Here is a 14,618-nt window from a genome sequence, read left to right as displayed (position 1 = left end):
CTGGACTCCTGGATGCCCCCATCCCAGGTGACCGCCCTGAGAGCCGAAGCAGGGCTGTGGGCCCTGTGGGCGGGCGCGGCGCGGCCCGGGGAGCTGCGGGCTGGGCTCGGCGAGGCGTCTGGACCTGCCGAGAGCCCCTCGCACGCACTGCGGGCTCCGGCGCTGCGGGCTGGCCGGGCGCTGCGGGCTGACCGGGCGCTCCGGGAACTCGGCTCGGGAACCTCGTCTGCGGTGGGCGGGGCCGGCCCGGAGCCCCGCCCCGGCTCAGTCCCTGAAACCCAGGCGCGGACCGGCTGCAGTCCCAGAAGGGAGCTGCTGTCTGCGGAGGAAACTGCATCGACGGACGGCCGCCCAGCTACGGGAGGACCTGGAGTGGCACTGGGCGCCCGACGGACCATCCCCGGGACCCGCCTGCCCCTCGGCGCCCCGCCCCGCCGGGCCGCTCCCCGTCGGGTTCCCCAGCCACAGCGTTACCTACGGGCTCCTGACTCCGCAAGGCTTCCAGAAGATGCTCGAACCACCGGCCGGGGCCTCGGGGCAGCAGTGAGGGAGGCGTCCAGCCCCCCACTCAGCTCTTCTCCTCCTGTGCCAGGGGCTCCCCGGGGGATGAGCATGGTGGTTTTCCCTCGGAGCCCCCTGGCTTGGGACGTCTGAGAAGATGCCGGTCATGAGGCTGTTCCCTTGCTTCCTGCAGCTCCTGGCCGGGCTGGCGCTGCCTGCTGTGCCCCCCCAGGTAAGAGCTACCCCCACCTAGCCTGGCTCCCCTGACCTCCCCATCCCAGCACTGGAAGCATGGGACTCTGAAATCACAGACCCACTCCAGGGAGCAGCAACTCCAAGGATGTCCACACACTTCCTAAAGGCCAGGCTGGACTTCTTTCGTTTGGGAAGAGACCTCAGGCTGGCTGTCCCCCAGGTCCTGGGGGCTGTCTTGGTGGGGGCAGGGAAGCCACAGGGAGGGAGGGAGGGAGGTTTCCTGTCTGGCCCCTGGAGCCCTGGTGGCTTTGCTAAAAGCATCTGTCCACTAATCCCAGGCGGGTCCCTGGCCTTGTGGTCAGGGTCGAGGCCCCATGGCCAACCAGGCGTCCCCAGGACCTCTGACCTGGCCTGGTGGGGGTGGCGGAGGAGCCAGCTGAAGAAGCTGATGGTGGGGAGGCTGGGCCCTGCCCCCACCAGGGCTCAGGACTGAGCCGTGGGCTCCTGGGTGGGCTGGGGACGAGACAAGGGGTCTCGCTGTGCCTTTTCTCCTGGGTGGGTGGCCGGAGGTCCTGAGTGCAGGGCCTGGGGAAGTGAGCAGGGCCCTTTTCCCAGGAGCCGGGTGAGTCTGGCTGGGAGCCAGCTTGGGCAGTGAAATCCTGACAAAGCCAATGAACTGCCTTCCCACTGCGTTGTCCCACTGCCCTGGGAGTCCCCAGCCCCAGCCCAAGAGTAGGAGTCGGCTGGGCAGTCCCTGAGGAGTCCGAGCAGCCCAGCCACCCGCCTGCCTGCTGCAGGGCTGGCCAGAGGTGTAACGTTACCGGCTGCACCAGCTCATGGCGCCACCCGCTCCAGCCCCTCAGCTCCCACCAGCTGATCACCTCCCCCTGGGCTCTGGCACCCAGCCAAGGCGGGCTGTGCAGGGCCCAGCAGGGTTGGCCTGGGGGCTGGGTAGAAGGCAGACCTGCAGGATTGGAAGATCTTTGGGATGCAGCAGGCCAAGGGTCTCCAAAAGCTTCTAGCCTCCCATCCTTTTCCAAATGAGGAAAACTGAGGCCAGAGAGGGGTGGGACCTAACCTACCCAGGGTCCAGTGAGTTTTTAGTGGTACTCAGGCTGCTCTGAGACAGGGCAGAGCATGTGCAGCAAGTGGGAAGGAACCCAGAGGGGCCCCTACCTTCTTGCCATCACACTTGGCCCAAGAGTGCAGAGCTCCAAGGTACCCCCAGCTCACCTCTGCACTTTTCTGTCCATAGCAGTGGGCCTTGTCTGCTGGGAACGGCTCGTCAGAGGTGGAAGGTAAGCTGGCCAGGCTGGGGGTACGCATGCTCCCCAAGCCCCTCTCTTCCTTTCTCCCAAGCCCAGGTGTGGCATGAAGCGTGGGTGCAGGTTGATAAAAGCTGGGGAGAGCCTACAAGCTAGACATGCTGGCTGATGACTTTGGCAGGGCCTAAGAGATCCCCTCATGGTGACCCAGAGACTAGAGAGGTGTGGGCTGGAGTCACCAGCACACGGAGAGTGGGGCTGGGGCCAGTATAGCCAGGGTTCATCCAGCTGGCTCAGAGCCCTTCCCCAGCATGATTTAAGGGTATGGATGGGGTCTTGGAGGACAGGGTGGGGAGTGAGTGCCAGGGGCCAGAATGGGGGTCTGGGAGCTGAATGCAGTGGGCAGTCAAGAGGATCAGGAATGGGTGAGGGGCCCTCCCCAGCAGCCCAGCCCTGGTGGAACTGCCGGGATCTGACCATGCCTTTCCATTGATTATAAACAGACAGAACATAGTCGCGCCCTCCCTGGCCCCTCCACTCCCCGCCCTGGTTGCATCAAGAGGGAGTCTTCAAAGGGCAACGAGACGTTTGCCAAAGAGACATATGTGCAGAAGGCAGGAGGCCCATGCCAGGCCCCCTACCTCGCTCCTCCCTCCCTGCCTCTCCAAGACGTGCAAAGTGGCCACACACCACCGCTGAGGTTTCCCCTGCGCCATGGGAGAGTGGGCATGTAGGGACATGCACACGCACACGCGTGATAGCCATCTGCGTGCTGGGAACACCCTCTGCTGGGCTGCCTGCCTGGCAGCCCGCCTCTCCCGGGCCTGGCCATACTCTGACACCTAAGGCTTAGGCCCCTAGACCCCTGAGCAGGTAGAGGAGGTAGCTGCCCTTGACTTCATGGATGCCTCCCTTGCTGTGCCTCTGGAACCAGCACAACATTATGCTCCTTGGGATTTGGGGAAGGACCCATCCCCTACCGCCACACTATGCCCTTTTTGGTGCTTTTAGTGTAGGTCAGGCCACAGCTACCAAAGATGCCTTAGCCTCAGTTTTCTCATCTGTAAAATGGGAGCCTTGGCTACATGATGTCTATGGTTTCTTCTTTTTCCGAGATTGAAAAAAGGACTTGTTCTCTGACTCCAGGGAGGAGAAATGGGTGTACATATCACCCAGGATTTGAGGTGGGGAGGCCTGGAAGTGTAGATTCATTAGGTCAGCTCTCCTGTCACACTTATCAATCAGGGAGTCTGCAATCTGACCGAGAGACGTACAACGAGCTTTGCACCCCAGCTCTCAAAATCTGAAAATGGCATCCCCACCTGTTAACACCACAGCAAGAGACAGCATGGCCAGCCATGGGCATTGATTTTTACTATTACTATTCACGGTAACAATGTTAGGCATTTTCTGTCATTCTGTTTTGACCACAGGCTGTGAAGTAGGAAGGGGTTGTACTCCATTTTTACAGATGCAGGCAGGCCCTGAGGCTCAGAGAGGCCCTGGGGGTCGCCCCAAGCCTCAGACACTCCTCATGGATCTGGCAGAACTGAGTGCTCCCAATAGCTCCGTGGCTGAGCGGGCATGAGCAGGGTGTCCCTTGTGGCAGGCTGTCTGTGTGCCCTGCCAGTGACCATGGAGAGGACACTTGTGGGCTTGGGCTGGTGGCCAGTGGCTCTGCCCAGCCCTGTGGCCCGTCTCCAGTGCCCTCCACAGAAACTTGCTCTCAGGATTAAGCATTTCTCTCCTGGGGTCTTCCCCATCCCAGGTGGTAGGTAGGCAGGTGGGAGGCTCACTCACAGGGCTGGCGAGAGAGCTGAGGGCCCACTCGCAGCCTCAGGAGCAGCCCTGGGGACCACCCACCCCTGGCAGTGCCTGAGGGGGCCACAGCTTCCCGTTGCTCTCACCTCCACCCCCTCCCGGAGCAGGTCTGGGGCCAGCGGAAGTGCTCTCGGGGACAGCTGAGCAGAGCTCTTTCCTGAGGGACACAGCCCACATCTGGGAGCGGTCACTGTACTCCCTCAGCCCGGCCCCTCACCCAGCCCCTTTTGTTTCTCCCACACACCCATAGCGGGGCCTTCAGGGATGAATTGCCCTTTCCTGGTGGCTGCCAGGTAAACCAGGCTCCAGCCCACCTCCTTCTCAGCCCTCCCCCAACACGGTTCGGCCACAGGGCTGGGAAAGTGGCAGATTCCAGGGTTTCAGGGACCCAGAGTCTGCATGGTGGGATGTGGGGTGAGGAAAGGAAATCCCTTCTTCTGCTGCCGAGGCCCAGCCAGTTCTGCCAAAGGTGGCCATGGCCCCGCAGCCCAGCTGGGTGGGTGTCTGTTTGCAGGATGGAGGGGGCTGGGGTGCCCCTTCTCTGCTGCTGTCCCCTCGCTGACGGCTGGTCCCAGGGCAGGAACCTGAGTCTTCTGTGGTGCTTTGGCAGCTCATTATTCCTCTGCTGTTATTTATGTTTTCCAAGGTGGAGATTAAACGTTCAGAGTCACGTAGTGCTCATGAAGATTTTAAACTAAACACACAGCTCAAGGAGCTGGTGATAGGGAGGTGCTCTCTGACCCAGGATTGCAAAGGCAGGCTTCCCTGCACTTTGGGCGCCTTTGGGGAGAGAGGCCTTGTTTCCCACTGGGTTCCGGGGCAGTATCCAGTGGCGCGGAGTGGTAGAGTCAGAGGAGGCCTATGGATTCCCCCCACCACCAGCCCCTAGGCCCTAGTGCCCTCTAAGCAGGGCACAGCAGAATGGAGCAGAATGGAGCAGCAAACAAGCAGATAACACTGTTTATTGCCTCTATGACTGCCTAGCCAGCTCCACATGGACACACCGCCTCTGGGTATTTTCCACCAGTTTGCAGCCTTTCCCGAGGGCCTCTGCTAGGACTGAAGTTTATTTTTCTTCCGAGATTACCAGGAGGCTCATGTCCTCATAGGCTCAGTGGAATGGACTTTGGCCCCTTCTGCCTCCTAGGCAGAGGCATGGAAGAAATGAGGGGTTGCTGGGAGAGGCCATTGTTCCATGGCAGAGGCTGCAGGACCCCCAGCTCCCCATTCTTCCCCACTAGCTGACGATGACCATCAGATGCAGAGCAGGATGACCCAGGCCTGGGGGTGTTTCTCTGTCCATGGTCTCTGGGCTGGGCTGGGTTGCAGGCACTGATTCACAGGCGGCTGGTCAGAGAGGGAAAGACCTTAGCAACCATTTATTCCCAACCTTCTTTTTTCCCACCCGAGGAAACTGATCTACCCAGAAAAGTTAAGTGATCTCCCCAAGGTCACATAGCCAGTGTAGGGCCAGGACTGGAAGCCAGGTGTCTGACTCTGGCCACTCTCCCTGTGAGCCTCTATTTGGGGCCTGGTCCTAGGCCTTCCCCCGAAAGAGCAGCATCTTTTGAGGGATTCCAGATCAGCCCCCAAAAGATCCCATTCACGATCGCCAGGACATCGTGAGGTCAGGGATGACCCGGATGATCCTCAGTGAAATGTCATCTAATCAACCAGGAGTGACTTAGCCTGTGTTTACGGGTACGTCCATCTCTGCCCTCATGGAGCCTCGAGTTGGTTGTAAAGGAGATAAGAGCCAGCAGTGCCGGAGATAAGGCAACCCCTTGAGGCCAGAGGCCAAGCAGTGCTCAAGGGAGGCTCATCTGTGTGCACTGGAATTGCTGGGGAAGTCTTCAAAGAGGAGGTGGGGAGGCAGCTCGTGGAAAATGGCGGGTGGACTTTATTTGGATAGAAATGAGAGGAGGGGGAAGAAGAGCAGCTGTATGGGCTGCAGAGTGCACAAGCCAGAGCTGGGAGTGAATGTGGTGCTGCCGTGGCTCAGTGTGAGCGCTGGTTGGACTCAATGGAGAGGAGGGTCGGGCCACATTGCTGGATGTGGTCTTGGTTGCCAGGCAGAGGAGCTGGCACAGAGTGGGGCAGGAAATGAGGGAGCCGTGGAAGGTGTTTGAGCAGAGGAATAAGGGAAGGCCAACCCTCCCTGCATGACTCCAGGAATGACTGTTTTCTGCAAGTTCTCCAAGTTGGAGGAAGCACCGGGTCAGGCTTGAGAAAGATCCAGAGGGCCTGGGCAGCTGCCGGGGCTACAATCCTCAAAGCTCCAGGGAGCCAAGGCAGACGTGGGTGCCTGAGTTGAGGACAGAGCAAAGCTTGGGACCCTGAGAGATTCTGTTCCATGGGGATTTCCATCCAGCAGATGAGCTAAGGGGCCCGCAGACATTTCGGAGGGATCACATTAGGAGTTCAGAGTTGAGGGAGCTCGGATGGGGCTGGGGGCTGAACCTGGAAGGCCAGCAGGGCCTTGGGAGCCAGGTTGAGGGCTTCAAGGGGCAGGTCTCTGCTGGCCTGACCCAGCCCCCTTGCTTCCTCGCAGTGGTGCCCTTCCAGGAAGTGTGGGGCCGCAGCTACTGCCGGGCGCTGGAGAGGCTGGTGGACATCGTGTCTGAGTACCCCAGCGAGGTGGAGCACATGTTCAGCCCATCCTGTGTCTCCCTGCTGCGCTGCACCGGCTGCTGCGGCGATGAGAACCTGCACTGTGTGCCGGTGGAGACGGCCAATGTCACCATGCAGGTAGGTCCACACCCTGCCCAGGGGGCCACCGAATCTGCCCACTAGAAGGGACCTGGAGAGGGAAGAAGATAGGCCCAGGTCCCAGGGCTGGAGCCTGACTCCCAGGCCAGTGCTCCTACCACCCCAGCCCAGGGCCTCTTCTTCCTAAGCCCTCCGATGGCTCTGAGCCCACTCATCTCCACCCCCACCAGCTTTCTCAGCCTCACGCTGAGTCCTATCCCAAGACTCAGGGTGTCTAGTTAAAGCTGGAAAGAAATCTGCTTGTATAAAGTCCCTGTTGACACCAGGAGCATTTGGTGCCTTTTCAAGCAAGTGCAGCTTACATGTCACACACGCAGTGGTTTACTGAGCACTTACTGAGTAATGCCAAGCACTGTCCTAGGCGTGCCACAAGTGGTGTGTCATTCAATCCTTCAAGGCTGGTGTCATTCCCATTTCACAGATGGGGAACTCAAGGTTCAGAGATGTTATTTCACTTGTTCAGCAGGTAAAAGAGTCAAGATCTGAACACGGGTCTCTCTGACTCCAGAACATGAGCCCCCTTCCTGTGCTATTGCTGTGCTAGTGCTCCCGGGCAGGGAGGGACAGGGGCCTCCCTCAGATCCCCATGCAGCTGAGAGAGCTGTTTGCCCCACATTCAGAGTGGAGTGAGGGCCTGTAGTCCACAGGCTAGCAGGAAACAGAGTCGGGTTCTCCTTACAAGGAGAGAGAGAAGAGTGCCGGAAACTCATGGGCCACTCCCCAATCCAGGCATCAACTCTTTCTTCCTTCAGCTCCTAAAGATCCGTTCTGGGGACCGGCCCTCCTACGTGGAGCTGACGTTCTCTCAGCACGTTCGCTGCGAATGCCGGTAGGTCTCCGGGGTGGGGTGGGTAGCAAGGAAAGGCCCCCGTCCTCTTGGCAGCTTCAGCAAAGATGGGTCCCAGGGCAGAGGCAAAGGCTGCCCATCCCCGCTGCGGGCTGAACTTTTTTCCAGACTGAGGGAGACCAAGAGGGCAGGACCAGGGGTGGCTACCATTCATTTTGTCCCCCCCACCAGCCAGTTTTGCCAAGGGAGCTGGTCCCAGCAGCTGGGGTACAGCTGTTGAGATACTGCAAGGGAAGAGAGAGGGTGGGTCCCTCCCAGCCTCGCAGGGGTTCGGTGCATGTCGTTCCCCTTCTCTGGGATGGGAGGCAGCTGCCACGGGCCTCTGAAAGAGGTGCCTGGAGGCAAAGACATTGCAAGTCTGAACTTCGTTCTGGGCCAAGCTGTGTGCCCACAGGAGCGGGCAAACCGGGCTGAGAAGCAGCAAGAAGGACAAGCTCGGGTAGGAGAAAAGGGGCAGAAGAAGAGTGACACTGTGGCTTCCTTGATGTTGCAGCACCCCTCTACGGCCCCTCCCAAGCCACAGAGCCTCTGACCAGCACCAGTCTTGCTGCCTGTGCTGGGGGCACTTGGAACATTGGTTAGCAGGAGCAACAGGCCTGGCACTGCCAACTAGGTTCAGGGAAGAGAGAAATGGGCTGAGCTGCTGCTCCTGGTACTACTGGGCCATGGATGAAGGCACCAGACTAGAAGTCCAGAGCCCTAGCCAGGGGCGGCAGGAGGGAAGACTACCACTTATTGTGTACCTATTCTGTGCCTAGCCCCGCAGGAGGCACTTGAATGTTTCTCATTTAGTCACATACATTTATTGAGCACCTACCACATGCCAGGCATTGTCCTGATGGGATGCAGTGGTGAGCAAGGTTCCTGCTCTCATAACAACCCTGGGAGGTAGGCCCTATTGTCATCCCCATTTTACAGATGAGAAAATCAAGGCTCAATACAGTTTCATGATTTATCACAGCTAGTGAGTGTGGGAGGAGGGATTCTGGGCCCTGACCTAACTCGTAAGCCTTCGTTTTTCAGGCTACCTTTCATGGCCATGACCACTTTTCTAATAGCCCCCAGGCTTAGCCTTGCCTCCTGGGCAGGGCTATGGCTGCCCCTTTTGTTGGAGTGTTGGAGACCCTGCCTCAACTTGTTTCCACCCATCCCTCCAAGCCAGAGCTTAGCCATATAACAAGAGCTCGGTAATGAACCCTCCTGGGTGCAATGCTGGGTGGTGACCCAGAGTCACCTTCTCCATCCCCTTTGCACTGACAGCCACTCTTTTGGGGCAGGCAGATGAAGAGACTGAGGTTCCAAGAGTGTCTGTCACTTGCCCAATATGGAGAGGTACAACCAGACAGTCCCAAGAGGCCCTGGTACCTTGCCCTGGCTCCCAAGGGAGGAACCAGCTGAGGGTAGCATGTCCTGGCCCCAAAGCTGACTGCTACCATGCTGTCCCATGTCTCTACCCACTGTTCCCGGTGAAGACTGAGGCCCTGTCCCCTGCCAGGGGCCAGGCAACAGGGACACCTTTCTTCTTGCTTCTGGGCCAACAGCCACAGCCCTGGGAGGCAGAGCCCAGACATGCCTGGTGACTTCAGGGCTGATGCTCCCTCCCTTCCTCCCACCCCGTCGCTCACTCCCCATGTTGTTCCGGATGGAGTGGGGCTGTGCCCTGACAGGCAGCCAGTCCGCTGTCTGGCCATCATCTCCTGTCCCTGAGGAAATTCCCAGAATGCACCCTGGAAGGAACGGAAAAAAGCAGCAAAGAAAGTGAGAAAGAAAAAGCAACAGAGAACAGACAGAAACGACCAAATTTGATGCCAAGAGGCTGAGAAGTGCAGAAGCGGGTGGCAGGGGTCCCCATGAGGTTGATTTGTCCCTCTCGTGGTGGGGTCACCAGAGCCTGGAGTGGGAGTGAAGCCTTGAGGCTCTGGCCACCTCTCCCTTGCCAACTCCATGCTACCCCCTAGTGGCCTCAGTGTCAGCTGCAGGACCAGGACTGGGGATGTCGGAGGGGACCTGTCCGGGCGGCAGGGAGCCCCACTTATTGCTTTCCTAACGTTCCTCTGCCCCTCTCTCTGTCTGTTTCCCTAGGCCTCTGCGGGAGAAGATGAAGCCGGAAAGGTAAGTGGTTTGGCTGGGGCTCGGGGCTATTCTCGGGCCTGCCAGCCTCTGTCCTAGCATGGGGTTCCCCAGCCACCTTGTCCTGACGCTTGGCTTATTGCAGGAGGAGACCCAAGGGCAGGGGGAAGAGGAGGAGAGAGAAGCAGAGACCCACAGACTGCCACCTGTGAGTGTGCGGGGTCCCAGGGATGGCGAGGAGGCTGGGCCCGAGGGGAGCCCCGCCTTGCCGCCAGGGTTAGGTTGGGGAGGGGGAGAGGCAGGACTGAGGCCAGTCTTGGGGGCAGAACAGGGAGCTGCACCTCCTCAAGACTCTAGGGCCCAGGAAGCATCAGTGGACCTTGGTTTTTGTCCCGGCTTAGCCCTAGGTTTCCATTGACCTTGAACAAATCATTTCACCTTTGTCAGCCTAGCTTTTCTCTGTGTAGAATGAGGGGCAGGAGGTCCAGCAAACATTCAGTCACTCTACAAACATTTACTGAGCACTTACTGTGTGTCAGGTACATCTGTGAGCAAACAAACAGGATTCCTGCACATTAGTGTTTACCTTTTAGTGATTAAAAGTCTGTCATCAGCTGAGACGTTATCTGGGGCCACTTCCTAGTAGCCCCGGGGAACATGTGCCCCTCGCCACTGTCTCCCAGGAGTATTTTTGCCTGTGGGTCCCCTTGCTGCTTCTAACCCACTTCGTACCTTGTGGGCAGCAGAATGGAGCCCCAGGCCTGAGTGTGGCTGGGAGAGAAGGATGAGAGGAGGGAAAACCCAAATCTGTGAGAGTAAATAGAAAAAATAAAATATTTCACATGCACAGTCAATCAGTCACTGAAGAGAGGTGGCTCTCCTTCAGGGGCTAAGCCTCCCCCACGCACATGACTCCAGGAAGTCATTTCGTGCTATGGAGTGGAGTTGACCCAAGCCCTGACCCCATGAGCCCCACTCCATGAAGACAGGGATCCTGGGGACTGCGCCCCCTAGGGGTTTATGCTCTCATCTCTTTTCTGGGCCCGCGCGGCAATTTGGGGAACAAGCTGGCAGGGAAGTCCATCCAGGCCCGAGTTACCCGCCGGCAGCCGGAGGCAGAAAGTGTCCCATGGCTCCTGTTCCCAAGGCAGCAGTCTTCAGATATTTCACTCGGGAATCTCCTGAAAGAATTTCAAAAGTGGCCGGGCGCGGTGGCTCACACCTGTAATCCCAGCACTTTGGGAGGCCGAGGTGGGTAGATCACTTGAGGTCAGAAGTTCGAGGCCAGCCTGACCAACACGGTGAAACCACATCTCTACTAAAAATACAAAATTAGCTGGGCGTGTTGGTGCATGCCTGTAATCTCAGCTACTTGGGAGGCTGGGGCAGGAGAATCGCTTGAACCTGGGAGGCGGAGGTTGCAGTGAGCCGAGATCATGCCACTGCACTCCAGCCTGGGTGACAGAGCAAGACTCCGTCTCAAAAAAAAAAAAAAAAAAGAATTCCAAAAGCCCATGTGCTCCCTTGCCCATTCTTAAGTTGACATTGAACATTTTCATCAGAATTATAAGTCAAGCCAGGCTCAGTACCTCATGCCTGTAATTCTAGCACTTTGGGAGGCCAAGGCGAGTGGATCGCTTGAGGCCAGGAGTTCAAGCCCAGCCGGGGCAACATGGTGAAACCTCGTCTCTACAAAAAAAATACAAAAACTAGCTGGACGTTGTGCCATGTGCCTGTAGTCCCAACTACTCAGGAGGCTGAGGTGGAATGATCACCTGAGCCTGGGAGGTCAAGGCTGCAGTGAGCCGAGATAGATCCACTGCACTTCAGCCTGGGTGACAGAGTAAGAACCTGTCTCAAAAAAAAAGAAGTATAAGTCATTACAAAGGATATAATTTCTGGCATATTATTAATATTTTAATACAAAGCTATTGTAGAACACTCTCCAGGTGTATCCTATTAAATACGCCATTTTAATGTTATACTCACCATCATCCACTTTTAAGAAAATGAACAAGCAGGCCAGGTGCGGTGGCTCACACCTGTAATCCCAGCACTTTTGGAGGCCAAGGCGGGCGGATCGCAAGGTTAGGAGATCGAGACCATCCTGGCTAACATGGTGAAACCCCGTCTGTACTAAAAATACAAAAAATTAGCCGGGTGTGGTGGTGGGTGCCTATAGTCCCAGCTACTCGGGAGGCTGAGGCAGGAGAATGGCATGAACCCAGGAGGCGGAACTTGCAGTGAGCCGAGATCACGCCACTGCACTCCAGCCTGGGACAGCAAGACTCCGTCTCAAAAAAAAAAAAAAGAAAATTAACAAGCAAAAAAAAAAATACAGGAACACTTCCTTTCATAATTATATATTTACGTTGTTTCTTTTTTCCTGGAACTTGTATTTCCATTTCACTCCCCACCCCCAAGAATTTCAGCCTAGTGTAACAGTACTTTTAATTTTCAGAAGTCTTTTATTGATTACCTTGTCATATTTATCTGCCACAAAAAAATGATATATGAGTTTGAATTATTTTAAATTTCCTGTGAGCATAAACCTAAATTAAATTTTCTCCTGGAATAAATTATCAAAATAATTCTTAGTAGCACCATTTGGTCAAAACAGCACAAATACGTCCTATTTTAATAGATGTTTAACATAAAAATACAATCAATTTGATTGGGAATGCATCTCAACGAGATGGATGTGGCTACCTCGTTTCAATTAGTGAATGAATCCATTAATGAATGTTACTTCCTGCCAGACTGAGACAGGATTCTGCATTAATTTAATTCCTGTTTATCATTTTTTTATTGATGAGAAGGTTGAGAAACCATGTTCACATAAATAAGTAAATGAGACTAGATGTCACTCAATTACTTGAACTCCTTCCTTCCAAGTTATTTGCCAGAAATCTCAAGGTGCTCTGCTAAGAACAAATTACTTCTCATGATATCCTGGCTGACGATTTGGTTAAGCTGTTCTTCAGTTTTGTTGAAAGCCTTGGTTACCCAGTCATTAGCCATATTTTCTTTCTCAAGACCTACATCAATATCTCAAATTGTTCTTTTTTTCATGTCCTCAGAATACTTTTACCTGGCAGCAAAGCACTTTATGAGGATTTAGAATGAGCAAGATGTGTTGTGGCCAGAGAAGCAGATCTCAGCCACTGCCTTACAAAAATAATTTTAAGGCAATGTAGACCTGGAGGCTGAAAATGGATTTCTTTAAAACCGTCGGTACTCAGGCCTCACGTGCGTCTAGCGGTACTCCCCTGTTTGGAGACTGCTGTCTTAGGGTAATCAGAGGCATGATTGCATGGAGTGTGATTAGGTTCAAATGTGGCTCTGTCACCGACTGGCCGTGTGACCACAGGCAAGCTTCTTCACCTCTCTGGGCCTCAGTTTCCTAATCTTCACAAGAATAATCAGGGTGCCTTCCTGATGGAAGGTTGTTGAGGGTTAAGAAGACAGTGCTTGGCACAGGGCTGGGCACATGGGTAAGTGTTTGGTGAAGGGTAGCTCCCAGCTTCTCCTCAGCTTGAGGCAAGCAGGGACCCAGGAGCGCTGCGCCCTCCCCATGCTCCCTGCCCAAGCTCCTCCTCTGGGCCTGCCCCCTCCTCCACAGGAGGAGACCGCACCCTCCACAGTGTGCTGATACCCGCCCCGTCTGTGCTTGGTCTCTGGCAGGTGCGGCGATGCTGTTCCTCGGAGGTAACCCGCCCCTTGGAGGAGAGAGACCCCGCACCCGGCTCGTGTATTTATTACCGTCACACTCTTCAGTGACTCCTGCTGGTACCTGCCCTCTATTTATTAGCCGACTGTTTCCCTGCTGAATGCCTCGCTCCCTTCAAGACGAGGGGCAGGGAAGGACAGGACCCTCAGGAATTCAGTGCCTTCAACAACGTGAGAGAAAGAGAGAAGCCAGCCACAGACCCCTGGGAGCTTCCGCTTTGGAAGAAGCAAGACACGTGGCCTCGTGAGGGGCAAGCTAGTCCCCAGAGGCCCTGGAGGTCTCCAGGGGCCTGCAGAAGGAAAGAAGGGGGCCCTGCTACCTGTTCTTGGGCCTCAGGCTCTGCACAGACAAGCAGCCCTTGCTTTCGGAGCTCCTGTCCAAAGTAGGGATGCGGATCCTGCTGGGGCCGCCACGGCCTGGCTGGTGGGAAGGCCGGCAGCGGGCGGAGGGGATCCAGCCACTTCCCCCTCTTCTTCTGAAGATCAGAACATTCAGCTCTGGAGAACAGTGGTTGCCTGGGGGCTTTTGCCACTCCTTGTCCCCCGTGATCTCCCCTCACACTTTGCCATTTGCTTGTGCTGGAACATTGTTCTTTCCGGCCAAGGTGCCACCACCCTGCCCCCTCTAAGAGACACATACAGAGTGGGCCCCGGGCTGGAGAAAGCTGCCTGGATGAGAAACAGCTCAGCCAGTGGGGATGAGGTCACCAGGGGAGGAGCCTGTGCATCCCAGCTGAAGGCAGTGGCAGGGGAGCAGGTTCCCCAAGGGCCCTGGCACCCCCACAAGCTGTCCCTGCAGGGCCATCTGACTGCCAAGCCAGATTCTCTTGAATAAAGTATTCTAGTGTGGAAACGCTGATCTAGCGGGTGTGTCTTCCGGGGCAGTGAGCGTCAGCCGGGAACGGAAGCCAGACAGACCCAGGGATCGGGGTGTAACAGGAAGAGCACAGCACCTTCTCCGAGCCTCAGTTTCCTTATCTCAAAAGCCTCACTCAGTCGACGAGAGGGCATGTCACAGCTCACGACAACATGTTAGCTTGCTCCTTCCTTCCTCCTTTTGACAGCTGAGGACACTTAGGCCCAAGAAGGTGAAATGGCTGATGGAGAGTTAAGAGCACTGAAGCGGGGGTCAGAGGCCTGGCTTTGTCTATAACTCACCGAGTGGCACTGGGCTTCCCTCTGCCTTCACGTTTCATCTCTGACCTGAGGGGCCTGGCTAGATGGCTCTTCTGGCTTTGACACATTTCTACTGGGGCCCGGGCTCAAGTCTCAGTGGCCCTGGGTGGTCACTGGAGACTGTTCCTGTGGAGGCCACTTCAAGGCTGCCCCGGAGGTCGCCCAACCTGCTTCTACAGCACCCTGGGGTCGCCCCTTCCCTAACGAGGAGCTCCCAAGATGTAGTTTTGTTTCCAAAGTTGAGG

General features: G+C 56.3%; 1 protein-coding gene across 2 annotated transcripts; it reads left to right on the top strand.

Annotated features, from left to right (window-relative positions):
• Positions 1 to 266: 266 nt before the first annotated feature.
• PGF (placental growth factor) lies at positions 267 to 14,050 on the top strand. Of its 2 annotated transcripts, XM_003824174.5 has the most exons (7): positions 267 to 733; positions 1,952 to 1,994; positions 6,334 to 6,530; positions 7,304 to 7,380; positions 9,481 to 9,510; positions 9,614 to 9,676; positions 13,153 to 14,050. In XM_003824174.5, exons 1-7 carry the CDS (start codon positions 659 to 661, stop codon positions 13,178 to 13,180), a joined length of 513 nt encoding a protein of 170 aa, XP_003824222.1. In that variant the 5' UTR covers positions 267 to 658; the 3' UTR covers positions 13,181 to 14,050. The 2 variants fall into 2 exon arrangements, with proteins under 2 accessions (XP_003824222.1, XP_003824223.1); XM_003824175.6 differs by lacking the exon at positions 9,614 to 9,676 and having other exon boundaries at positions 271 to 733.
• Positions 14,051 to 14,618: the final 568 nt, after the last annotated feature.

This window comes from Pan paniscus, chromosome 15 (assembly GCF_029289425.2).
Source record: "Pan paniscus chromosome 15, NHGRI_mPanPan1-v2.0_pri, whole genome shotgun sequence".
NCBI classification, from domain to species: Eukaryota; Metazoa; Chordata; class Mammalia; order Primates; family Hominidae; genus Pan; species Pan paniscus.
This window is presented reverse-complemented; position numbering and strand designations above follow the sequence as displayed.

Excerpts from the sequence above, each read along its gene's own strand:
- PGF (XM_003824174.5), top strand. The coding sequence starts at position 659 with ATGCCGGTCATGAGGCTGTTCCCTTGCTTCCTGCAGCTCCTGGCCGGG. Across the intron at positions 7,381-9,480 it reads CACGTTCGCTGCGAATGCCG|GCCTCTGCGGGAGAAGATGA; the intron begins GTAGGTCTCCGG and ends CTGTTTCCCTAG. Across the intron at positions 9,511-9,613 it reads GAGAAGATGAAGCCGGAAAG|GAGGAGACCCAAGGGCAGGG; the intron begins GTAAGTGGTTTG and ends GGCTTATTGCAG.